A 27,372-nucleotide genomic window follows, 5' to 3' on the forward strand; every position below is an offset into this window, starting at 1 on the left:
GAGCGGCGCCCGCGTCTGCAGCGGCGCGGAGTCCGAGCGCGCGGCGCGGCAGCGGGGTTCGCGGCCGGGGCGGGGACCGGGGACGCGGCATGGCGCTGCGGCGGGGCGGCGGCGGGGCGCCGGGACGGCTGCTCTTGCTGCTGGGAGCCGCGTGCCTGATCCCGCCGAGCGCGCAGGTGAGGCGGCTGGCGCGCTGCCCCGCCACTTGCAGCTGTACCAAGGAGTCCATCATCTGCGTGGGCTCCTCCTGGGTGCCCAGGATCGTGCCGGGCGACATCAGCTCCCTGTGAGTGAGTGGGACCCCGTCAGCCCCTGCCCCGTCCTGCCCCACCCGGCGCCCGCCGTCGCCCGGGAGTTGCCTCTGGCGCCGGGACAGCGCGACCCTGACCCCACTTCCCGGCCCCTTCCTTTGCGTTTGGGTTGGGGCGCGCGGTGGGACGTGGGTTGGAGTCTCGGGCCCCGGGGAGTATGAGGGGAACCCGAGATCCAGAGTCTGGGAAGCCAGACAAGTCCCTGGGGCAGTGTTTCTCAAAGTCTGGCCCGCGGGCCACCTGCATCAGATCCACCTGGGGGGGCTTGTGCCAATGCAGATTCCGGGGCCCGCACCGAATGATGCAGGGTCCGAGAGAGGAGCCTTGGAGTCTGCGTTTGGCCTCCCCAGGTGATTCTGAGGTGCATTAAAGTTTGAGAGGATGTGTGTTGGGGGTGGGAAGGTTGTGTGGGGGGCTTGTGTATGCAGCCGAGCATGACTGGAGCGCTTGCAGAGGAATGAGGCCTCACCGTCCCTCCTGAGGTCTGGGGCTGTGGTTTACACGGTGCCCTCCTCTGGACCTGTCCACACTGCAGGTGGGGCAGTACCTGGGAGAAGGCATGTCACCTCTAGAAGTGGAGATGCCGCCGCATGTGGCCCGGAAGAGGGAAGCACAGAGGACCTGGCGGAGCATTGGGGAATGTGGGCATCCAGCCCAGAGGGCAAGTGCTGGGAGTCAGCCGGACTCCTTGCCCTGAGCTTATAAGGGCTTCTTGCCCCCCTCCTCACCGCGTGTTGTGCTGGCTGCTTATTCAGTGCTGGAGGAACGGACAGGAAAGGGCTTCCCATTATTGGTCCACCTGCTCAGGGGCTTTCAGCCTGGCCTCACACAGCCACTCAAACCACATGGCCAGCTCTCATAATGGCTGGGGAAGGGGCTACTGGGCAATATCTTCACTGCCGGGAAATGTTTCCTGCTGAAATGACTCCCACATCCAGGCCAAGGTGCTGGGTGATGCCCACTCCATCGTAGAGGCAGGGATTCCCATGGGGCAGCAGGGGGTTGCTCTCACTTGCTCTTGTGCTCCACTTCCATGTCTCCACCCCAGGCAAGGCGCTGGGGCCTGGACCCAGGAGTGAAGGGCTTCCTGTTTGCATTTATAGGCAGTCAGGACAGTCTGGCTGAGCAGAAACAGAGGGCCTGTTTGATGCCTAATATTGCTAAGTCGGGTGACATGGAGCATTCCAGAAATGAGAATTCCCCTGGTTAAATCCCTTAGACCAGCAGCTGCTTAACGGATCTGCATATTAACTGAAATAATTCTGAAATGATGTATTGAGGTCCTACTGCGGCCAGAAAGGATAGGGGCCCTGGTGGCTAAGATAGTCAGGTTCCTTGTTCTGATTGGCCGTTAACTCTGGCAGATGGCGTGGCCTCCCACCACACATTCAAGTTCAGGTGTCTCTGGGTTGTTTCCCAAGGCTTTCACGGTGCATTTAATCAGAAGTGCTCTGAGCGACTTTCAGAGATGTGCTCCCAAGGGGAACACTTAATCCTACCCTTGAGTTTCGTCGGCCAACACTAATGCTGTGTCTACACAAACAATCATGGGCAGAGGTGAAGGAATTATCCATCTTCAGCTAGGGCCTCCTGTAGTTAAGAAAAGGAAGTGAGGGGTTATTGATATAAACCGGCTGAGATGATGTCTATGCAAGGAGCTAGACTGATAGTAACGGTTTCTGTTATTCAGTCCAGTTTTCCTATTGATCCAGTTCATTGGAAAATGGCTGGACTCATCTTGTTCTTACTCCTGAGAAGAACCTGGCCAACCATTTGAAGCCTCATCCCTGAGTGGAGGAGTTTAAAGCACAGGTAGAGGATAAGGCTTCTCGTCCATCTTGCCCGGCACTTCCTCAAAGCAACCTAGTCCTTGTTTTGTTCCTCTCTTGCCCGTAGGAGCCTGGTAAATGGAACGTTCTCGGAAATCAAGGACCGAATGTTTTCTCATCTGCCTTCCCTGCAGCTGCTGTGAGTATGGGAAGTCCTCTCTGGAAATGGCAGTCCTGGAGGTGCGGTCCTGGGAAGAGCCGTCTCTGTCTCTTGGGTATCAGTCCTTCCCAAGATACCCAAGCTCCACAAGTAAACTGTGGCTGGCTCTTAGTGTTTACTTGCCCTGTTGTGTCCCCACTGAGCTGAGTCCCCAGTGCGCAGTGTCCTTTCCTTCTTTCAGCACATGTTTTCCTCAAGGACTTTATTTATTTATTTATTTTAACATCTTTATTGGCGTATAATTGCTTTACATTGTTGTGTTAGTTTCTGCTTTATAACAAAATGAATCAGCTATATGTATACATATATCCCCATATCCCCTCCCTCTTGCGTCTCCCTCCTACCCTCCCTATCTCACCCCTCTAGGTGGACACAAAGCACCAAGCTGATCTCCCTGTGCTATTTGCTGTTTCCCACTAGCCATCTATTTTACATTTGGTAGTGTATATATGTCAATGCCACTCTCTCACTTCTTCCCCGTGTCCTTCCCTCTTCTCACTCACTTCCCCGTGTCCTCAAGTCCATTCTCTACATCTGCATCTTTATTCCTGTCAAGGACTTTACTGTAGATGCCATCGCCCATATCCAGCAACTGGGGACATGATTACATTGAATTATGACCTGAATTTCACCTAAACGTACCATTTCCCAAACACCTCACTTTAAAAGAGAACCTCCATTTTTAACCTCTAAATGTTATGGAAATAGGAGCTCTCAGGTCATATTTACTGAGACCTGTAGGGAAGAAAGGTGAAATAATGGGGGTGACCAGAAAATCTGGCCAAAGAGAATCCACTTGCCATTGTCCATCAGTGTCTGAGTCAGGTTGCACACCGAATGGGCCAGTTTTACACTGAGAAGAGCCCGTGTTTGCCCACAGATCAGAACATAACAAAAGAAACAGAAATGGCTTCACTCTGTGACTCAAATTTTACACTTCTGCATTGAAACCTAATGTCTCTTATTTTCAGATTGCTGAATTCTAACTCATTCACAGTCATCCGGGATGATGCTTTTGCTGGACTTTTTCATCTTGAATACCTGTAAGTTTTGTGCTTTGTCTATTTGCTGAGCGTTTGGTATGTCAGTGGAATGGCTGTATTGCTTTCCAAGCTGGGACAGCATCTCTTAGAGAGCTTAAGGGTGGAGAAAATTCAGAAAACCCCATTCTGTTTTCAGCGCTGACCTTTTATAGTTTACTTGTGTATAAACATGCTGAGACAGGAGGAGGTTGGAGACAAAGAGGGGGAAAGAAAACAAAGAAGGAAAGATATTCACTCATTCTCTGCTGACATTTAATTTGTCATGTCATAAGCACAATTGGAAATTATATTGGATATTTTTACCTCTCAAAGCTAGACATGGATTTGCTGATCAGCCAGAAATGAAGCTGAACGATTCTGAGGGTTACATACTTTTAAGAAAGTCTCCCTGTTTGGGGATACAGCTTCACGTTTTTAGTTTACCTGTCCTATATCCCGTTTGCAGTGTCTCCTGTGAGCTGCAGCTGAGGGTCTAATTTTGTTTTTTCTCCTTTAAAATAAAGGTTATTTTTCCCTTTTCAGTTGTGCATTTTTCCCCCGCAGCAATGCCTGGCTCTGATTTCTGCCTCTTCACACTTTCAGGTCATCTCTTTTCCCCTTAAGTTCTTCCACCCTTGTCTTCTGTCACTTTGTAATAATATTAATCCTGCTATCAGATGGGATTTCCTTACCTAGCATTCAGGGGCATTTTTTAAATCCGCGTCTCTGCTTTCTTATCTGAGGTTAACAGGTAGATGTTGGAATTCTAAGTACATCCTGGGTCTAAGAAAGCTCTCTGCTGATTTTCTGTCCTCAGGAAAGATGTCTCTGGAGAAAGTCTTTCTTCAGAGGATACATAATACGGGTACTCTCATAATACTTGATAGTCTATGTAACCTGGGAAGAGTGGTCAGCTGAAGTGCTAGGCCAACTAGGTTCTATCAGAGCACATCAACAGCCGATGGAGGCGGTGAACAAAGAACCATCCATTCTCTCTTTCAAGCAGTACATCTTCCTGTCAAGGTTACTGTGAGGAGGAAGTTCGCTTCTCAGCTTATACTGAAGTCTATTACTGAATAGACCCCGATTTAAAAAAAAAAAAAAAAAAAACAGGCACCGGATCATTCTCAGTCTATGAATCAAGAACTGTTTCACTAACGAAAAACATCATGTTGCAAAGTCTCCCTTGGACCATCTCATCAGAGACTTTCTTACATTTGAAGAAATGTGATGCCGTAAACGAAAATTTAGTTCTCTGTGGCCCTAGGGAATAGTCCTAGTGCATTCACTTCATGTATTTCCCATTTTAAAGCATGGCTGGAGTTATTACTGCAAGGTCCTGTGTGCAAGCCCTAAGACATCTTAGCACAGAGAAAGAAGTGTGGCCCATGCTCAACTTCCTTATACTTTCTATTTCCAAGTAGCCTAGAGATCTTGAGAATATCCTTGCCTTGTCACCCACTTGTTCAGAGATGACACTGTGTAGGACATGATGAACTCAAGCTTGCCAGAAGCCAAGCTTAATGGAATTCTCCCTGGGCAAGGACTTTAATATGAAGAGGTAAAACAATGGGCTCCCCTCAAGGGGCAATGATGTTAACAGAAGTATTATAGCCAGGCACTGTGAAATGTGAAGGTTGGAGGGGGGAAGATGTCTGGAAGTGTTCCAGTCTTGCGGAATTTGAGAATATCTTGCCTTTGTGTAGGGCTTTCTTCTCCTTTTCCCCCCAAGATGTTTTTACCCATGCTGCCAATCCTGACTTTGAAGACTTCCAGGCTGCTTCTGGAAGGAGTGCAAAAAGCACGCTTGTGTGGAGGCACTCTTGCACACACACCCAGCTCCCACTTGGAATCTGGTATAGCTGACCGAGCCTTTGGAGATGAATTTCTGAAATTTATAAATGCTTTTAGATTTCATTCTGAAAGCATCCCAGTATCGTTTTTTCGAGATATTAAGCAGAGAAAATTCAGTTTAATTATATGGCTGTTCTCCTTAGGTTCATTGAAGGGAACAAAATAGAAACCATTTCAAGAAACGCCTTCCGTGGCCTTCGTGACCTGACTCACCTGTAAGTCCTGTGAAAAGTGTTGTAAGCCCTATTTAATGTGTGGAGTGAGGGTCACTTCCCAGTGCCTCTCTCTTTCTTGACTGTTTTCTACATATTGTGATAGCTTCTGAAGGAAACTCATTGCCAGATTGCCCGAGCAGTTTCTGTATTGTCGATCAGACACCAGCCCATTGTGATCACTCACACACTCGGCTTTCTTATCTTCTCCGTCCTTCCGAATTGCCGTTATGGTCCATATGACTGCATGTGACAGGAGCGCTCTGAGCTGGGAGTGATGGACGAGGTGGGAAGGAATGGAACATGTATCGTATACCTACTCTGTGCCAGGCCCTGGGCTGAGTGCTCACTAAGCCTTCTCTTCTTTATATTTCACCATAATCTGTGAGTCCCCATTGTACAGATTTGGGAACTGAGGCTTACCTGACTCATTGAAGAATGTTTGTCGAATGGAGGATCAACATTAGGGTGAAGTAGAATAGAGACATTTTTGTGGTTCCTTTAATTTGGATGCAAATAGCTTTTCTTTTTTTTTATGTTGGATTAATCTGTGGTTTAAGCTAAGCTCTCTGGGTTCTTTAATAGCTTTCTGGAGGAAAAAATTAAATTGATTTGAATCGGCATATCAAATAAAGCAAGCACACACACTTAGCAAATTTAGAAAACTGGAAGAATAGTGCCTGTGCTTATGAAAATGTGAACATCGTCATTGTCTTGGCAGGAGCAATTTATTAACCGTTTGCACGCTAGAAACTTTGTGTTTGAGTAGGATAACATAGGGTAACATATCCCGTCTCCATAGTCAGCTTATCTGTGGTAAAAAGACAATTGGGGAAGTTAGAGGGCTTTGAGTAGGGGTATTAGGCAGGGTGGCAATACCTCCAGGGTGTGTAACCGAAACCGATACAGTATCTGAGGAGATAATCATTCCCATCAGACCCTGATAGAGGCAAAGGTGTCTGTCAGTAGGCTCAGTAAGCACTTGATTCTGGAATGCTACCGATCGGAAGTCCTGCCTAAGTTACAGCTTGTAGAGTAAGGAGATGAGGGAGTGGAAATGGGAGTCTCTAAACATCTGGAGCAGCACAGCCGATCCTGGACAACATCAGACTCTTATTGGCATCCTTCCTCCATGTTTTCTTTCCTTGCTATAAAAGTCTTGACTGTGTTTTCAGATTCAACCTAGATGCCAAATCCCCATGTTCTTGTAGGGGCGAAGACAATGGGCTTTGAGTCAGAATAGACTCGAGTGCAAATCTCAAGGCCACCATTTGTTAGTATTACTTAGCCTTTTCCGAGCCTCACTTTTCTCATCCTTAAAAATGGGGATGATTATACAGACCTCATAAGATTGCCGCACGTAGTGGGTTAGTGCTTGCTTGCAAGTCATCCGACCCATTATCCACGGTAAATGTTCAACGTCTGGTTGGCGTTGTTATCCTCATCATCGTCATCGTTCACAACAATAGCATCATTCCCTCCCTCCGCTAATGAAGAAGCCTCAGTTTTTTCCAGGGGCTGCTGAGTAGCCTTGGCAGTTTGGGTGGCTAGACAGGGTCTGCTAGGAAGACAACTGGGGGGGTCTGGAGAAGAACAGCTGTGGCAAGACAAATCCAGTTCCCAGAAGTCAGGAATGAAGGGCTTTGTTTTTGAGCAAAGGCTCTGGGCAGATTATACGCCTAAAGTAAAGCCCGTGTGACTGGTTGAGTTCGCCCAGATGTCAACTTTCATCGGACCAGTTGGCTCTGGGTCCTTGGTCTGAAAACAGATGTAAATATGCAGGTATTGTGCATATGTATTTGCATATCTTTGTGCATGTGGGCCCTTGGGCACATGGACTTCTATTCATGTGTGCACATAACTGTGTGTATATGCTTGCACATCTGCACATACAACCATATGCTGTGTATCACCCATATGTGTGCAAGAGGCACCTCCTTGTCTGTGTGACATGCAGGGGGCACACACAGAGGGAACAAAGGAGTCCTTTGTTTGGGTCCAGAGCGCATCTGATGCATTAGAGGAGATTAAGCCCATCCAGCGTGTGTTCCCATCCCACAGTCAAGCCTATGGGGCCCGCCTCCCCCCAGCTCTCCAGCTCATTTCCCTGAATGTGCCCACAACACTGGGCTCTCAGGGCGCCCTGTGCACACCCAATTCACCCCATTATTGGGCCTTTCCCTTACATCCTTTCCCTTGCTCAGGATACGGTTTCTTCTGCCCATGATCTCCTGGAATCCACCTTTTCCTTCACAGCCCAGATTAAGTTCTGTCTTTTCCTTGGAGTCATTACTGATCTCCCCTCCACACCTCTTGCAGCCCTCCTAGCTGTTTCCACACAATGGGCACTTTGCTGTAGACACTGGCCATATTGGTTGGTGCCATTTCACAGATGTTAGTTTCATCTCCCCAGCTGTGTTGAAAGCTCCCTGAGGGCAGGGCCCCTGCTGATCTTCCATTAGCTCTGCTCTTCCCCCAGGGCCTCACACAGGGCTAAGCCAGCAGGACATTCTTTCTGATTCACTGACTGACCAATGAGTTACTAAGCTGGGTTTTCCATATGTGCTCTACTGCAGGGCAAGTCTTATGACTTTTAAAGTTGACTCCTCTGGGCTGGAGATGTACATAGTAATAAAAACATTTAATACACTGTTGAAAGAATGAACTGATCCTCCCAGCCCACCCCATCCCCTTCTTTTTGTAAACTTCTAAGCAAGGAGAACACATCAGCTCTCTAAAGTTCACTCCTGTGCTTAAGGAAGTGACTATCTGGAAGTTGCTTGTTTTAAGTATCTGCTTTTTTACCTTTATGAACTTTTCCAACACCTGCAGACTCACATCCATAGGTAAAGAAACATAGATCAGGTTTCAAAGCATTGAAGGAGCAGTGCCAATCTGTAACTAAAATCTAGGACATTTGTTTTCCAGCAGTCCCACAAAGCCCAAGGGGCCAGTTGCTGTTAAGTAGTTTTAGAAATGAAGTACCATGAACTTGTACACAAAATGAAGTGGAAAGTGAGATGTTATGCACGGAGTCTGGGCGGGGTAGGGGTGGGCAGTCCATCTAAATAATTCAGCTTTCCGAAATCTAAATTGAACACTTGGAACAGTTACTAAACATTCAGCTTTTTTTCTTTTGGCCTTGACCATTCCGTATATGCTTAGCACTTCAATCCAATGCGTTTCAATTCACTAAAAATGTTTAGCTAAACTAGTAACCTTTAATTAGCTAAAAATATTGTACTTTACTTTCCAGAAAAAGTGACTAGCAGCCAGAAAAAAAAAATCAAAACTGTCTCCTTTTTAAATTTCAAGAAACTACTTCTAGAGAACGTTCAGTCTGATTACAGTCTGTAGTCTATAATCTACAGTCTGTAGTTACGATTTCAATCTGTTCGGCCTGTTTTCCAACATGTTTAAAATTGTACCAATAAATCATTTAGGAAAGGAAGGTAAAATAATACATGAAATTGTATTTTAATCCATTCGTGGTTAACTGGATGGGAAAAGACATAATTTAGAAACTATAGGTCTCCCTGTATTCCATTGCTCTCACTCAGCAAGAATGTTTGGATTTAAAATGGGCACAAACTTTCTACCCTAGTTGACTCTAAGGAGGAGCACCCTTTCGTTCCTACTTCTGGGATGGGTCATTATGATGCTACAAAAGATTAATTTCCTATATATTTTTAAAGAGGTTGGTGCTGAATTACCTACATGGGGATCATCATTTATATGTTTTGCTGTTTGTATACTCAAATGTATAAAAGAAAACAAAAGTCAGCATCAGTTTTTTCGCTGACTCACATTAGGGCATGATGCCTGGGAGAAATCAGACTTGATGTACGTCATTTCAACACCTCTCATCTTTCTACGTCAGCAGCCCAGCACCATGTACATTCGTCTTCAGCAGGATGATGACAGGGCACTGCATAATCCTGAATCATCAGAGAAAGCATTGATGATGTTTGTTCAAGTCTGCTTCCTGGAGATGGGGGGTAGATTAAGACATGTTAGAAAGATCTCCAACACTAAGAGCAAAAATACAAAATATGGTTTCTGGTCAACCTTAATTAATGAGAAAATGAAATTGATCACAATCAGTCATTCCCTAAACATTGTGGTTCACTGAGATTTTCTATTATCATTAGTGTTAGAGCTGAGATTCTTTATGTAAAAGAATATTTACGTAAAGTAGATACTATTTTTTAATAGTCACAAGTAATAAAATTCACTTAGATGCCCCATGAGGGAACTTCTTAGGATAAGACTGTACATCTATCTTTTTATCATTCTCATTTTAGTGCTTAAGTCATCCATTCAGAAAGACTTTACTGAGTACCCACTATGTGCCAGGCACTGTTCTAGATGAAAGGGATACAGATATGGACAGACAAAAATCTCTGTCCTCGTGTTGCTTATGTATAGGGAGAATGCAGAGTCAGTAAACAAATAGATGGATAATTAATATATATTGTATGCTAAGTGACAGTAGTGCAGTGGAGATCAACAGGGCATGGAAGGGAGTTGTGTAGAGATCAGGGAAGGTGGTGAAAGTGGAGGACACACCTAAAGGAGGCGATGGATGAACCACACCTAGGGCGAGAGCGTCAGGCAGATGAACACCGAGTTCAGAGAACTTGAGCTGGGAGTGTGACTAGCCTGTGTGAGCAATAGCAAAGGAGCCGGTGTGGGTGATCTGAATCCTCAGAGACTCAGTCCCACAGGTAAGTGGGAACGGAGGTAACTAGACAATGGAGGGCCTTGGGTGCCATCAAAGGGACTTTGACTTTTATTCTGCGAAACGTGAGATGCCATCTGAGGATGATTAACGTGTATCAAGAGCTTAATCAATGCTTGTTTTAAAAACAAAACAAACAACGGACATTGTATGCTTCAGCATCTATAATGTTATCTTTGTATAACTAAACTCATTTCTTTATCTCAGTATCAATGACCAAAGCCAGAAATTGAACTACCTTTTGCTAAAGAGGTTTAGAACTCTGTTTTAAGTCACTTGCTTTATTTAAGGGACTTTAGAGGGATAGGACATGAAGATAATAACCACATTAAAATGTGACTTTTTTGTTCTAGTTCTTTGGCCAATAATCACATAAAAGCACTCCCGAGGGATGTCTTCAGTGATTTAGACTCTCTGATTGAACTGTAAGTAATGAAAATTAAGTTGATGTTGCTTGTCTTGAAATCCCCTCTCCCCCTATACTGCATTTTTTTAATGTTGTACCTAAAAATCTATGACAAAGTAGCAAATACTGGGAAACGGCATATAGTTTGTATTGTGTTAGCTTGCCGTATACTTAGTAGCATTAGGCCAATGGTAATTTGGCGTGCTGGGTCCGGGGGCTTCCTTTCTCCCAGAGAGCAGTAGCGTATCCATCTGCGTTGTCTCCTAGTGCTTGTCACTCCTTGCTGGGCAAAGTTTAACAAGATCTTAAAGTTTCAATTGTGTTTGTCAAAACTATCTTCCTGTAATGTCCTGTTTTTGCTTGTGAGAACCTGTGCTGGGTGGTGTTCTTCTGTCACCTCTCCCCCATTTCCACCATGGCGTGGTGACAGTTTCAAGAGGATCTGGAAAAATGGTGCTGTGTCAACTCTGAGCACTCGCTGCGTGCTATACGGTTAAAATCATGGGCACTGAAGAGTGTTAAATAAAGTCAGTGGTACGTAAAAGACATCGGATGTATTAAATACAAAATTTTTTAAAAATTCCATTTGGGGGAGTTATTAAATATGTCAGGATATCAGGATTTCTGGAGTTTCATGTTAGGGCCAAAATATTTCCGACATGTCTGTTTCTCTGTGTCTGTGTTTGTTTTGTTTTTTAGAGATTTAAGGGGCAATAAGTTTGAATGTGACTGCAAAGCCAAGTGGTTGTATCTGTGGTTGAAGATGACAAATTCCACTGTTTCTGATGTCCTGTGTATCGGTCCACCAGAATATCAGGAAAAGAAGCTGAATGACGTGACCAGCTTTGACTACGAATGCACAACTACAGGTATTCAGAACCTCTATCATCCAAGTCTGATATTTAGAATAACCCTTTGTTTTTCTTTTAGACTGTCAACAGGGAGTGGGGAAACATGGGGGTAAAAGTTTTCTATCAAAATTATTTTAGGGGAAATTTAAGCATTCTCAAAGAAATGATTTGATGTGGCAAGGAAAATATCTCAACAGTTTGGAAGGATTTTTGTTAACTGCACTGGCTTTACTTTTGATTCTTTTTGATTCTTTACAAAATTCAAATTTGTCTAAAGATTTTTTGTTTTTAAGCTCAAAGGTGAGTTTGGCATGAGAACATTTTCAAAGCAGTCTAGGTTTCATATAAAGACAGTACAGAGAGACCTAAGTCACTGTTCTCTTGATTGAATACTATGAAATTTATAGGACATTTAACTAATAAATACCAGACTTTAAAATTGCTTTTGTAGTTCCATGTAAAATGAGATAGCTAGGCATCTTAATCAATGGCAAAGTAGGAATATAAGTTAACAAGTAGTTATCAAAAGGAAAAATTCACATTGAGGAAAAAAATGTCAAGAAAGTTTGATTTTGTTTTCCTGAGTCTGCCTCAGGGTTTCAGTTTATATGTTTTCAGGTTATAAGATAAAACTAAAATACTAACTGCCTCAACTGTCATATCTTGTAGAGAGCCCAAGAATATCTCCATATGAAAGGCTTAGATGGAGTTTCTATAGCTTCTAAAAGCCAGATTTTAAAGGAGAGTGGATCAGTCCACAGTCTGAAACCTGCTTACCGGACTTATAAAAATAAACACTTAGGCTGAAAGTTGGTATCTACAAAGCCTCAAGTCATGTCAGTAGGAGCAGCAGAAAAGAGAACTCAGAGAATAGTTATGGAAACTCAAAAGACAAAAAAACTCTAAGAACAAAATATCACATTTAGGCTAGTCCTACTGCTATCCCCCGATCTAATAAACAAACTCAAAAGTAAAAATTACTTCTAGATATCTTTGTAAATAAGGGACCTGACAAGTTCTGTTCTTTGCTGAGAGGAAACCTGAAGTCTTATGGAAATGCCCTTGTCTTTCATCACTGAACAGGGACTTATTCAGCTGTGTAATTGGCAGGTGCCCTTTAGCCAGCTGAGGCCACTGGGGGGTTATTTATTGTATTGTAGAGCAGTGCAGTCTATCAGAGGTCACAGTCAGTGACGTTTGCACCAAAAGGTGGCATTCAAGGCCGTGCCGTATGAAATGTGAAACCCCAGCTCGCTGGGGTGCCTCTCTGCCTCTTCTCATTTTTCTGGAGAGTTCTCTAAACCCCATGCTGAAGTGAGCAGCTTTTCCATTGTTCTCATCACTCCCGGCCCTAGTGTGTGACACCGTTGCCAATCTCAGAGAGAAATGGCTTGGACTATAGAGGGCCTTGGAAACTAGGAATCTGTCCTAAACCCAGAATCTCTGGGGCAGCATGAGTCCCTTAACACATTTGGGGGCATTCTCTTATACATATTTATCTTTGCTAACAAGCTTTTTGCTAAAATTTAGGAAGTCTGCCCCCCCCACCCCCGCCTGGAAACAGGGAGAAGATGATTCTGTCTTTGCTCTTGTTTTATCCCTTTAAGGCTCACGAACAGATGAGCTCTCACCCACGGTGTCTTCCATCACAAAAAAATCGTGCCAAGTTGTGACCCCCTCCCCCCAAATATAGTCCCTGCCTTGTAAGAACTAGGTCGATAAAGTATGAGTTTTGGGGGTTCCTATCTTCTGGCTCAGATCAAGCCTCACACGCTGGTGCTCTATTTAAGGCCAGGGAGGAGATAGGTGAGGATGGATGGAAGTTGGAAAGCCAAGTCTAAGACTCATGGTACCATGACCACATCCTCACTCGAGTTTGGGGAAGAAGCACATTTTCTGAGTGCACTGTTTTCCTCTTAGCTCGGGGTTTTAGCAAAGGAGTAAATTCTTCCGGCAGATGTCTCACCTTGTTCTTCCCAGGGAGAGGAGGGTACATTACCATCCTGTTCCTCAGCACAGGGGTGTAATTAACACCACAAAGCCACCCCTGGCCGGTTTCAGCTCTGCAGCTTCATCAGTCCCTCCATAACCCTCTGCTTCAAGTCTATTTTTAACCACCTCAAAAATCCCTGTTTCCTACTCATAATTCCCCATGTTAGGTGGATAATTCACTAAATTCCTCAGAGGGTGTGAATTTTGCATCCTAATTGTCCCGTTAGTTTCCCTATTTCAGGGCTGATGAAAATGCAGAGAGAAATAATGCATTAATGTGCAGTTTCTCTCCCAATAGGATCAGCATCATGTATAATTTATTTTCTGCAAGTGCTATAAATAGGTATGTAAAAATCTGTTGATTCCAGTGGGAGCAAGGCCTAAATTGTAAGAGTCCCACTGACATCATGAACTTAATCCAATGTGAATGGAAGTGGAAGTGCTTTTTGCAGAGAAGGCCATTAATACTTTAACACCAGTAAATTGATGTCATATCAGCATGTGGATTGTTTGAGATCTTTCCACAATGAATGTGCTTTTGCCGTTTGTGAGAAATAACTTACGATGGTGATGGGGAAGATGTTTAAATTCCCCGAGTCCTCTCCCCCATTCACACAAACACACATTCATCAATCGTATTGTTTCACCGGTTTTTTCCCTTCTTCCTTCTTTCTCTTCTCCTCCTTTTTTTTTGGACAGGAGCGGCGAAGGGGGAGAAGGAGTGTCCTATTAAGAATTAGATTTATAGCTCGAATGATTTAACAGTCTGTGCTGTGCCAGATAGCCAGTCTATAGAAAATATTATGAAACCAATGTTTGGGGGAAATCAATGAAAATAGAACCATGAAAGGCTAGATTTGTAAAATGCTCTCTATATTTTTTTAAAAATAAAATTAAAATTCTGGAATTTTTTTAAAATAAAAAACTGAAACTTTTGGGTCTGCACTTTAAACGGCCTGCATTTTTAAGCTCACAAGTGCTCGTGTTTCTGAGAATTCAGAGTGTAGTCAGGAAGCTCTGAACGCAAGCAGAGGGGGTTATAAAGCATCAGGAGTGTTGGGAACCTTGGGCAGACTGGGATGAGGCAAGGCAACCGGAGATGCTGGAGGAGGTTATAGACGTCTTGGTGGTAATTAGAAGAACGCAGCTGTATTCTCTGAGTCCTCTTCTACCTCCAGGAAAGAAAGCAGACCGTGACTGCTTCCATTTTCCTTTTCCCATTTACCAGCCTGTGAACACGGAAGCCTTTTGCAGCGTTTTCCGACTTCTATCCTGGGGCCACCAGGGCCCACAGGAACGAACCAGGGGTTTTTCAGGTTTTAGTCTTTGACCAAGCAACGCTGGTGTTTTGGGGGACTTGGTAGAGGAGGGGGAACTAGGATCCATGGTGACTCTCCCCTAAGTCTTCACGCAGGCAGCTTCACACTGTCACTGTTACGCGTGTAGAACTCCTGAGGGATCACCGCAGCCCAGGCTGGGCGCTAACACTTAATCCTCACTCTCCTATTCGGCCTCTACAGCAACCTTGTGAAATAGACGTTGCCCTCATTTTACTCCTGGGGAACCTGAGGCTCTTGCCCGAGCTCCTGGAGCTGCAAGTGCAGGCGGGGTAGAAACCAGTCTGTCTCACCTGCCCCAGCTCTTCCGAATGTTCCAGAAGGGGGGGTACCTCCTCCACTCTTGCCGACTGTCCCCACTGTCCCTCGGCCACCTCTTGCTGTCGGGTGCAGAGGCAGCCTCCTCTTTGCTTCTCCCTCTTCTCCCTGTACCTGCAAACGTCCTTCATTCAGCCCCGTCCTCTCCCACCACGGTCAGGGGCGAGGCCGGCCCTCCCACACTCGCCAAGCCAGCAAGCATTTACTCAGCAGCTCCTGTCCACTGAGAACGAGAGGGGCCCCTCCAAAAGGTAGCGTGTATTGAGCACGCACCTTGTGCAAAGCACTGTTCTACGTGAGTATGGATTCAACAGACGATGAAGAAACTGAGGCAGAGAGAGGTTGGGTAACTTCCCTAAGGTCACTCAGCAAAAAGGCAGAGTCAGCGCTCCGGCATTTTATCTTAGATGCCGTTAAAATGAACACTGTCCCCAAGAGATGGCCCAGTGGTGACCAGGACAGTGGAGCGGGACTGTCCTTGCTTGGATCTCAATTCCATATTTATCAGTCGCCTACCGTGTGCTGAGCCTGAGGTTGGCATGTCCACCACATTACCTAGTCTGTTCCTGCCATCGAGCCTGGATCGTTGCCCCCATACTGCAGATGAGTAAACCGAGGCCTTGTAAGGGGAGGTGCGCACGCAGCCCAGGGATTCAAACACAGGGAGTGGTTTCAGGTGGTCTGACTCCAGGCACAGCGCTCTTTCCAGTGCCTCACGCCGCCCTTACTCCTCAGCTTTACCTTCTGCCCACTGACAGGCACCTGCTCTTCCGGCCCCGGCTCCACGCTTCCCACCTTAACACTCGCTCAGCTGCTCTGCCCCCTTACCTGCCTCTAGTCCTTTTGCACGGGCCTTCCGTACTCACTACCTGGTACCTGCCCTTTTAATGCCTTTCTCAGTTGACTTTTTTCTCTTTTTTTTTTTTTGCGGTACGCGGGCCTCTCGCTGTTGTGGCCTCTCCCGTTGCAGAGCACAGGCTCCGGACACGCAGGCTCAGCAGCCATGGCTCACGGGCCCAGCCGCTCCACGGCATGTGGGATCTTCCCGGACCGGGGCACGAACCCGCGTCCCCTGCATCGGCAGGCGGACTCTCAACCACTGCGCCACCAGGGAAGCCCTCAGTTGACATCTTTCATGAGGCTTCTGAGTCAATCATTTCTTGAGTGGCTGCTGTGGGCTTGTGTCATTGGAGCTCTGAGAAGTGTAGGACCTTCCTTAGGAAGCCCTTGGTTCAGCAGACACACCACGCTGGCTGTGTGTCCATGGCCGGGCATACACCCTCTCTGAGCTTCAGCTTCTGGCTCTAAGATCTCTCCCATTTCTTCAAATCAGACCCTGATGTCTCTATGTTGGAGACTAAATCCTAGTAAATAATAATATGTAAACAACATTGCCTGGTTATGAGTCCAGCAAGTTAGGAAGGGTCCCTGATTGGACTGGTCAGGGCAGCTTTGCAAGAGGAGATGGGACTTCAGTGGGCATGGATAAGGATTAGGTGGGGGAAGAGGTGGGCAAAGCCAGGATTTTCTCATAGGAACTACTTTCCTAAGCCAGACGTCCACCCTCAGTTTACCCTGGGCACTTTTAGCCTGCTAAGAAGCAGTGCACCCTGAAAGATCTCTGGCCAAAGAAATAACTTAAACTTTATTAGTATTTTGTTTTTTAAAAAAAACTTCTTTCTTCATTGTTTCTCTAGCTACTGCACACACTAACCGTTCTTGCATCCGAGGGCATGCTAACCCTGTTTCTTGGTAAGACTGTACATTCCGTACCAAGATTTCACAGAGTGAGTCATTGTAGCTCAGGGAGCGACACAGATGATGGGTATTGACTTGCCACTAAGTGTAAGAGCAGAATGCGTGCTTAAATAGGATGGCGTCTATATTGCTGGAAAATCGAATAGATCTCCTGTAACTGCTCCCTGAGCTGCAGAGCAGTACCCAGATCCCAGGCACAGCCGTACTTAGCACTGCTACCAATCCAGTAAACACACCTAGGTTAACTTCCCCGCACAGTGGGCTTTATCAACCTCCAAGACCTCGTCAAAGTGTTTGGTTTGGTTTCCAAAACTGCAGTGTGCCCTTTGGGGAATCTACTTTTAGTTGTCTTTACTACCTGGACTATTCTGAGAGAGCTAAAAAGAACAGCATTCCCCAAAGGAATTTGACCACAGCAGCCCTTCTTCATAGAGTAAATTTCACCATAGTTTCAGGAATGTTGCCCTGCAGTATCCTTTCTGTCCCGTCTTTCTGAAAGCCAGGTCTCACCAAATTTGTTTAAAACTTTGAGATCCTCTAGCCAGACTCATGAGCTATTTATCTCAAGGAAGCTGTATTAGAAGCTGTGCGTTCAGTCTGCTATTTCTGCACAAGCCAGAACTCTCTGGACTCATCCAGAGTGAAACATGCCATGATGTGTGTTGCTTCTCTCCTGCCCTCCCCCCTCCCCCGTCCTCTTTGGAACTGATGAGAGAAAGGATAGAAGGGGAATGGCGGTCCATAATGCCCACAGGAGAGCTCACGGAGACTTTTTTTTTAAACACCCCTTCCCAGATTTTGTTGTTCATCAGACTCTGCCCTACCAGTCGGTTTCAGTGGATACGTTCAACTCCAAGAATGATGTGTACGTGGCCATCGCTCAGCCCAGCATGGAGAACTGCATGGTGCTGGAGTGGGACCACATCGAAATGAATTTCCGGAGCTATGACAATATTACAGGTGTGTTATGGCTTTGACTGGATGTACTGCCCTCATTTCAGCGTGGCCTGAGGCCCGGGAGAGGAGAAATGTTCTCTGTTATCCCGAGAGGGAGCTTGGCTCTCGGGCTTGGTTTAATTTGGGAACGCATTCCAGCCCACCCTCTTCCCTCTACCTTTTTCTGGACGTGGTCAGTTATTGGTGAGAGCAGAAACCTTAGGTGGTGATTCTGTTTATTGTTGGTGATCCTTTTGTAAAGGGAGAGGGTGATGGGGGCCTGTGGTGGGAAGCATTTTCCTGAAATGGTGAGAAGTCACTCCCAGAATCCCTCGATTTGAGCAGTTATGCCAGCCTCAGCCTGCAGGAGCGTTTTAGCAGCTAAATGAATCTTTTGACTTTTGTAAGCTCTTAACGAATATGCTAATGCACACGCACACACACACGTGCTCACGTACACGTATGCACACACTCACGAACACACACACACTGTAGCTGTTTCTATCGCCCCCTTGCGAAGTTCTGGTGATCACGACTTCCTTTTAATAAGTACATACAAAATAAGCATAAATGGCTTCCTAATTCAAGCCTTTGGGATAAGACTTAGAGCTTCGTTTGGGGCCATGATTGAATCCCAGTGTCTTAGCGCTACTGAAAATGGACTGTCTACTTGCTTTTTAAATCAGTGGATAAAGTCAAAATAATCTTTCAAAGACTTCTCATTTATCAAAGTGCAATCTGATACTAATACTGACTCTACAGACAGCACCACGTGGCCTAACTCTTGCCCCATGTGAGGGTTTCCTTCAGTGATTCCTTCTCTGGTTCGAGCAGCGTCTGGCTGGGGCGGAGAGAAGCGTATCCAGGTAGCATTTCCAGATACGGAGGTTCTGGCCTTGCAGCAGGTGCAGGGATGCAGGGAGAGCATCGTTCACCCTCAGGGAGCAGAGCTGCTAATGAGACTGATCTGGCAGCCCGGAGAGGTCTATGAGACGTAGATCCTGACGCTCCGACATGCCATCTGGCCTCCCAGTGCTAAGCCCACATTCCTGGGAGCAGCCCCGCTCGCTCCGAGCACAGACTCAGCACAGAGCAGTGCAGGTGAGCCTATGGAGGGGAGCCCAGGCCTCAGGACCCTAAAGCCGGTCCATGTTAGAGGAAACGAGGCGAGAGAGGAACTCACCACCCGCATGGTTTTTTGCTTCCATCTTTTCTCTGACCTGGAAGGTCGGTGAGGGCTTAATGAGCAGGCCCCTCTGCCTTCTCTCCTCCCTGTCACACGAGGAGGTGGGAGCAGAGTGAAGCCGTGCTCTCGTGCAGGGAGTTCTGAGGCCAGTGCTTGTTGCCGGTGCTGGTTGTGGGCTTGCAGAGGGCCAGGTTCGGGTTAGTCTCGTTGGGGCTCATAACAGCTGTTTGAGGTGTTATTGCAGGTTCCCTGCCCGTAGGTAGAGGACAAGTGACCTCTCTTCAAGAGAGAGGAGGCATATGAACTATAAAGAGCTCAGGTTTTGAAAACCTACGAACATGGATTCTACTCCTGACTCTGCCATGTGCTAGGAAGTAGTTGTGGCCTTTGAGCCTCTGTTTTCTCATCAGTGAAATGGGCAGGAGATGTACCTCCCATGGATGTTGTGAGAATTGGGTGAGTGCCAGGCACAGAGAAGGCAGTTCTTTTTTTTTTTTTTTTAAGTGTTTCCTCTTTCTCTTTTTTTTTTTTTTTTTAAATTTATTTATTTTAGGCTGCGTTCAGTCTTCATTGCTGCGCGTGGGCATTCTCTAGTTGCGGAGAGCTGGGGCTACTCTTTGTTGCTGTGCGTGGGCTTCTCATTGCGGTGGCTTCTCTTGTTGCGGAGCACGGGTTCTAGAGAACAGGCTCAGTAGTTTTGGCACATGGGTTTAATTGCTCTGTGGCATGTGGGATCTTCCCAGACCAGGGCTCGAACCCATGTCTCCTGCATTGGCAAGCAGATTCTTAACCACTGCACCACCAGGGAAGTCCCAAGCAGGCAGTTCTTAATGCTGGCTTCCTCCTTACCTTTCCGAAAGAAGAGATGTAGGCTCAGGCATGTTGAATTACTCCACTGTTACTTCCAAGGCAGAGCCCGGAACCTGTCACTGCTGCATCCCACCCTTTCCTTCTCCCAGGTTGACCTTGGTAGGAGGGGACAGCATTGCCCTCCACCTGCCCTTCCTACATACAGCAGCTGGTCACACCCCTAGGTTCATCAAGTCATTCATTCATTTTTTTTCACTTGTTCCCAAAGATTTCTTGAGTGCTTCCTCTGAGCCAGGCCCAGTCTAGGTGCTGGGGCCGTAGCATTGAACAAGTCACAAGAAAACCTCCACCCTCAAGGAGGCTGTGTTATAATGGGAGAGAGAGAGACAATCAAATAAGACAAATAATTGTAATACGTACAACACATTAGATGGCAGCATGCTAAGAAGGGAAAAGGTGGCAGGGAGGAAAGATTTGAAGTGTTGGCGTGAGAGGACTGAAATTTTAGATAGAGTGTCTGGTAGAGCCTCATTAAGAAGGTGTTTGAATAAAACTTGTGGGACATGAGGGCTTGATGCACATGGAGGGTGGGAACAGCGGGGAGAACATTCCAGACAGGGAAGAGTGAGTGCAGCAGTCCAGAGGCAGGAGGGTATTTTTCCTGTTGGATGAACAGGCAGGTGGCTGGTTTGGCTTGGACAGAATGATCCAGGGGCAGTTGTAGGAGACGAAGTCAGAGAGGTAAGAGGGCTGATCGTGGGGGCCTTGCAGGTCCTACGAAGGACTTGGACTTTTGCCTTTGTGCAGAGGTCAGCCAGGCTGCATAGAAGATGCAGGTGCCTGCTACAGAATGCTGGGTTGTGTCCAGCTGCTGGGCTGAGAGTAGTCCGTGTGTGGGGAGGGGACCAAAGTGGAATCAGAGCAAGTAGTTGAGAGGCTATTGCAAGGATTCAGGCAAGTGCTAATGGCCTGGACCCAGCAGAGGCCGCAGAGCTGCGGGTAGGAAGTGGTCAGTGAGAGCAGAGTGTGTGTGGCCAGAGCCAGGGCTGGAGCTTACTGGTTTCCAGGGATCCCTTGGCCTCTGAGTGTTGAAGTCTGAATCTTCTGAGAGGTGGGCAGCTGGACATGCAGCCCACTGGGATCCTCTTCACAGCCAAGCGCAAGAAGTGAGCTACAAAATTGTGTTCGTTAAGTTTATGAACTCCAACGTCACACTGGTTTTTCATAAATCTGTCTCTAGATCTTTCTAGCTGGTGACCTTGGCCAAGTTTTAATTTCCATGAGCCCCTTTCATCTGCAAAGTGGGAATTCCATCTGTAAAATGGTATCATCATAGTATTGGGCCCATGGGAATTTAACTGGGTAGCTTATATAACACTTAGCATGGGGCCTGGCATATAGTAAGTTCTCAACAAGTGTTGGGATATCAGTTGCGGATAAAAAATAGATATTTGATTATTATTCCTTGCTACCACCGCTAGGCAAATCCACCAGGTTTGGATCTCTTACTCTTCTTAATTCATGAAAGCACACAGATTTCATACATCAGGGTCCCAACACACATTTCCGAATACATATTGCCAAATTCCTGTCACATTGATTTCTGATCACATCTTACAATTCAACCACCTCTCTTTTGTTTCTCCCTTCACCTGGGTTTCCAGGCTCAAATGCAGCCTCCTACAGGAAGCATTTCTTGATGACCGGATTGGAATGAAGTCTGCCTTCTCTGCTCCCTTATTGCATGAATTTCCATTAAACACAAATCTCATCACATAATTTTTCACTTAGAGGAAGGCAACTCACATTTACATACTCAGTGATTTATAAGCTGTTTCTTTCGTCAGCTACACAACCTCACAATGTGTACTTATTGTCTCTATTTTATAGTGAAAAAAAAAAATAGGAGCAGCCCTCCTTCTCCCATAGACCCTAATTCTTTGACTTCAATAAAATTGTCTCCACAACTTTCAAAAGCATAGGAGTGCCAGGGCCAGCAGAGCATGGCCTGAGGGAGGCTGGGAAAGAGGGTGGTTACAGAAGTAGGGGCCTTGCTCGCTCTGTGGAGGAAAGAGTGTGGCTTGCTGGAATTCAGCCTGGTGTGAAGGAAGGCCCTGCAGCTCACATGGGCTGGGCAGATGACAAATGGATGAGCAAGGGCACAGCCCCAGAACCACTTGCCTCGAACAAGACCAAGGTAAACGTGGACCGTTCTCTCCTCGTGGGGCTGTGCGTGCCTCATTTATCATCTCGTTTGATCCCAGGGTGATCCCAGAGTCAGCAAGAGCTGGGCAGGATTTTCTCCATCCATGGCCGGCAAGTCTGGGGCTCCGAGGAATGGGCGGGACACATGCTTCCCCCTCTGTGGCCCTGCTGGGCATTGTGCAAAAGGGACATCCATCCTCTAGTGAGAGAGGGAGACCCAGGGTCATGAGCCGCCCCCCGCCACCGCCAGGTTTTGCTCCTTTTTCTCTCTACATCTCTTCTCAGCTCTCCTGCTTTGGGTTAATTTTGTTTGCCTTTTGATTTCTGCGCACTAAGTATGTTGCAGCATCTCTCCTCCTAGATTAAAACACATATTCACACACACACACACACACACACACACACACACACACGAGGATTGCTGCTGACACCTCCATAAGCTACAACTCCACAGGCTACACCTGGAAAGAGGACGCTTTAGGGAGCATCTCCAAGAAAGGAATTCTTTCTCACACGGCCCCTCGGCTGAGACCAGGATAGCTGCAGGATGCTTCTGGGTAGAAGGGACCTCCGTAGCCAGGGACTCAGGAGGAGCATGCACCTCAGTTAGTGCTGTCAGGGGGGAGTCAGTGCAGTTTCTGAGGAGCAGTTTGGTAGTTGAAACCCAGAAGCCTTAACAATGTGCACAATGTCTACCCCGCAATCTCTCCATTTAAGAGCACTGCCAGATGGTTTTCAAACACAGATTTCTCTATAGGGAAGCCTATTACTTACAATAATGAAAAACTGGAAATAAGTGCAATGTCCAGCAGTAGGGGATTAAATAAAATATGGTGCCTCCATGCAATGGAATACCATGTAGTGTTAAAAAATCAAGTTGTAGAAGACGCAATAACATGGGAAAATGTTCACAACATAGTGGTCAAGGGAAAAAAGCAGGTTATAAAAAATCCATGTACACTAAAAGCCCAGATCTATTTTTAAAAGGCACATTTGGATATGTGCAGAGATTGGCAATTAAAGAAATATATCAAGATATTAAGTGTTATTTCAGCATTTGCAGTTCAAGTGATTTTGATTTTCTTCTTTGTACTTTTTGGTACATTGGTGGTGGAGTGTAGACTGGAGCCAGACTACCTGGATTTGGATCCCAGGCTCCATCACATTGTAGCTGTGTGACCTTGTATAAGTTACTTAACTTCTCTGTGCCTTTATAAGACAGGGTACAAAATTAAGTGTATGCTAAGTATATAATAAGCATGTAAAGTGCTTAGTATAGTGCCTTTATGTGTTACCTATTATTATTTTCAGAATTTGCTTTGATGAACATTAAAAACCTTTATACTCAGAAAAAATGCAATAATTAGTTTTAAACAAAGGAAAGGGACCAGATTCTTGCAGGAAAGCTAAAGCAGTGGAAGAGAAAAGTAAATACCACCCTAAAATCCACCAACCGTCTGCCCCCAATGTTAATACTGAGGACAGAAATTGGGTAATTATCCTTGTAATTTACAGACCAAATTCACTTTGGTCCAAACTGCCTAGAAAATTAGGGGAAAGAAATAACTTTTAATTGAATGACCTAGATGACGGGCCAATAATACTCTTTGAGATGTGGGTGGTCTTATTGCTGTCTGGCTGGAACGGTGTGGGTGGGGTGTCTGGGTGCAGATAGGGAGAAGGTGATGGGAGGTGACCCAGACAGGGCAGTCACGACTGAAAATGTTCCCCTTTTCCTGCAAAGTTCTGGTTTGGTGCCGCCTGAGCTAGATCATTCAGATCATGGCTTGTGATCTCAATTGCCTCAATGATCCAATAATGAGAGCAACTAGTTATTGATCACTTCCTGTGTGTGCAAGCTCTGTACTAAAAACCCTGACCGTGAACTTTCTCAGGTAGTCTTTACAGCGGCTGTGTAAGGTCAGGGCTGGCAGCATCCTTAGTCTCATCTGGTAGGGGAGGAGCCTGAGCACAGGGAGTTGAGGGAACTGCCACAGGGTCAGAAAGCTTATGAGGTGCTGGGCCGTGTGGTCTAGAGTCACAAGGTTTAACACTGGTCTGTTCTGCCTCCGCTCAGCTTCAGAAATCAGAAAAGGTCAAACGTCCTCAAGAGCTCTCATTACATTTTTTTTTTTTCCTGCCTCTAAGTCCTGACTCCTAGCTTTTTACCCCCCAAGAGAAGAAACCCGTTTAAATGCCTCATTCTCCCCTGTGGAGTCGGGAATAGCATGCAGACAATTTGCTTGGTGTCTTAGTGAATTTCCTGAATTATACACCTGCCTCCAAAGATGCCAGAGGCCTAGGTTACCAACACTTACCTATTTCGATGGAGGTACTTTTAAAACTATTTGTTTTAATTGTGGGGAAATATACATAACATAACATTTACCGTCTTAACTGTGTTTGTGGGTGGTTCAATAAATGCATCAATCCCCAGAACTCTTCATCTTGAAAAACTGAAACTCGGTACCCATTAAACTGTAATTCCCCATTCTCCCCTCCTCTCAGACCCTGGCAACCACCCTTCTGCTTTCTATCTCTATGAATCTGACACCTCTAGGTACCTCATATGAGTAGAATCATATGCTATGTGTCTTTTTGTGACTGTTTATATCACTTAACATAATGTCTTCAACATTCATCCATGACACAGCATGTGTCGGAATTTCCTTCCTTTTTAAGGTGTAACAATAATCCATTGTGTGTATAAACCACATTTTGTTTATCCATTCATCCATCAGTGGACACTTGGGTTGTTTCCACCTTTTGGTTATTGTGAATAATGCTGCTATGAACACGGCGTACACATATCTCTTCAAAACCCTGCTTTCCATTCTTTGGGTACAGACCCAGAAGTGGAATTGCTGGATCATATGGGAATTCTTTGTTAAATTTTCTGATGAATCGCCATACTGTTTTCCACAGTGGCTGAACATGTTATATTTCTCACCAGCAGTTCATAAGGCTTCCAGTTTCACTGTGGACGGGCATTTTTTTTTTATTTACCTAAAGATTTTATTATTGTTTTGTACCAATTAGATTTACATAAAGATTTATCCTTTTCATTCTCTTGATTAAACGCAAAAATATTCTTAATTGTTTAATATATTATTATTCAATACAGTTAATTTACCTAAAGAAATTTTTGTTATATATAGTTTAGATTTACATAAATAAATATTTACTCTGTTCATTGTTCTTTGTTATTTCTTTTTTCAAAAAAAATGAACTATAGTTGATTTACAATATTGTGTTAGTCTCAGGTGTACAGCAAAGTGATTCTGTTATATATATATATGTGTGTGTGTGTGTGTATATATATTTCAGATTATTTTCCATTATAGATTATTACAAGGTATTGGATATAGTTCCCTGTGCCATGCAGTAGGTCCTTGTTGTTTATCTGTTTTATATGTGGTAGTGTGTATCTGTTAACCCCATACTCCTGATTTATCCACCCCCTTTCCCCTTTGGTAACCATAAGTTTACTTTCTATGTCTGTAAGTCTGTTTCTGTTTTATAAATAAGTTCACTTGTTTTATTTTTAGATTCCACATATAAGTGGTATCATATAATATTTGTCTTTCTCTGACTCTGGACGAGTGTTTCTCACGGTGGCTGCCCTAACCCCATCTTCCCTCTTCTGGAACGCAGGTCAGTCCATCGTGGGCTGTAAGGCCATCCTCATCGACGACCAGGTCTTTGTGGTGGTGGCCCAGCTCTTCGGCGGCTCCCACATTTACAGATACGACGAGAGCTGGACCAAGTTTGTCAAATTCCAGGACATAGAAGTCTCTCGCATTTCCAAGCCCAACGACATCGAGCTGTTTCAGATCGAGGACGAGACGTTCTTTGTCATCGCAGACAGCTCCAAAGCCGGTCTGTCAACCGTGTATAAATGGAACAGCAAAGGATTCTACTCGTACCAGTCTCTGCACGAGTGGTTCAGGGACACGGATGCCGAGTTTGTTGAAATAGACGGCAAATCACACCTGATCCTCTCCAGCCGCTCCCAGGTCCCCATCATCCTCCAGTGGAATAAAAGCTCTAAGAAGTTTGTCCCCCACAGCGACATCCCCAACATGGAGGATGTGCTGGCCGTGAAGAGCTTCAGGATGCAGAACGCCCTCTACCTTTCCCTCACCCGCTTCATCGGGGACTCGAGGGTCATGAGGTGGAATAGTAAGCAGTTTGTGGAGGTTCAGGCTCTCCCATCCCGGGGGGCCATGACCCTGCAGCCCTTTTCTTTTAAAGAGAATCACTACCTGGCCCTGGGGAGTGACTATACGTTCTCCCAGATATACCAGTGGGATAAAGAGAAGCAGCTCTTCAAAAAATTTAAGGAGATATATGTGCAGGCGCCTCGTTCCTTCACAGCCGTCTCCACTGACAGGAGAGATTTCTTTTTTGCATCCAGTTTCAAAGGGAAAACAAAGATTTTTGAACACATAGTTGTTGACTTAAGTTTGTGAAGGTGTGATTGGTGAACTTAAAAGACGTGTAGCTTTAGCTGTCACAGGAGAGGACCAAGGGGAAAAAAGAATCCAGGTTCACAGGTCTGAAATTACAAATGCACTGGGGAAATAGTTAGAAGTTGTCAAACTTTTAGAACTCATATTTTAATCAGGGATTGCATTTATTGGCTAACTGCATGACATGTCCATTCTCCCACTTAAAAACACATCTGAAAGCCTGTAATTACTGAGAAAACAGTACAACGTTAAGTCTTACCATCTAAGGAAACAATGCGCCTTTTTTTCTTTTTAATGAGGAAGGAGAAAATTGGATAAGATGGGACAGCTCTTATAATGAAATAAAAACAAAAAAAGACCAAACACACTATGGGCCCTTCTCGTTCCATTTTAGCAATCTAGTGGGTAAGAACTCTCAAAACCAAAGTCAGCTGAAAAGATTTGCTGATGATTAGTTTAAAAATCTGATAACACTCAGCAATGCTATTTTGAGCCTTCCCTGTTTCCTGAATCCCCCCTAATAGCAGAGCCTTGACTGTTTCATTGGCTCATATAGATGGATGTTCATCACGGGTGTGTTAACAAAATAACGTTTAGCATTGCTTCCTCTGCTACAGAAAAAAAATTCTGCTGACACGTGTATTGGTCCATCACAGGCTGTGGACCCAGGAGTGAGACAAAGAAGTTTCCCCCTCTTCTTGGGGTTCAGAGATGACCCGCATGGTGGCCAGAGCAATTGTGCTTGTTTGATGCTCTCCATGACTCATCTGCTTCTCTGGACCCATCCTTCGAGTTTGTGGGTAACCAGCAGACAGGCCAAAGACTGAATGGTGCTTTTTATTCTGTCCTTTAGAGCAGTAGAACAGGTATTTTCATCTGTTGAGCATTTGGTAGAATTTTTGAAGTAAGGCTTTGTGGAGTCAGAGAGGGCTTTTTTATACAAGTCTTGATGTTCTTTGAAACCTAGAGATG

At 45.5% G+C, this 27,372-nt stretch overlaps 1 protein-coding gene across 1 annotated transcript; it reads left to right on the top strand.

The window, feature by feature from the left end:
- On the top strand, positions 1-27,372 carry LGI2 (leucine rich repeat LGI family member 2). The gene is made up of 8 exons (XM_027102809.1): positions 1-286; positions 2,208-2,279; positions 3,272-3,343; positions 5,320-5,391; positions 10,483-10,554; positions 11,235-11,404; positions 17,587-17,751; positions 25,583-27,372. The coding sequence occupies exons 1-8, from the start codon at positions 90-92 to the stop codon at positions 26,398-26,400; spliced, it is 1,638 nt and encodes a 545-aa protein (XP_026958610.1). The 5' UTR covers positions 1-89; the 3' UTR covers positions 26,401-27,372.

The sequence above is a fragment of the Aethalodelphis obliquidens genome, unplaced genomic scaffold (assembly GCF_003676395.1).
Source record: "Aethalodelphis obliquidens isolate GAN/ISIS:26980383/991018 unplaced genomic scaffold, ASM367639v1 scaffold6, whole genome shotgun sequence".
NCBI lineage: Eukaryota > Metazoa > Chordata > Mammalia > Artiodactyla > Delphinidae > Aethalodelphis > Aethalodelphis obliquidens.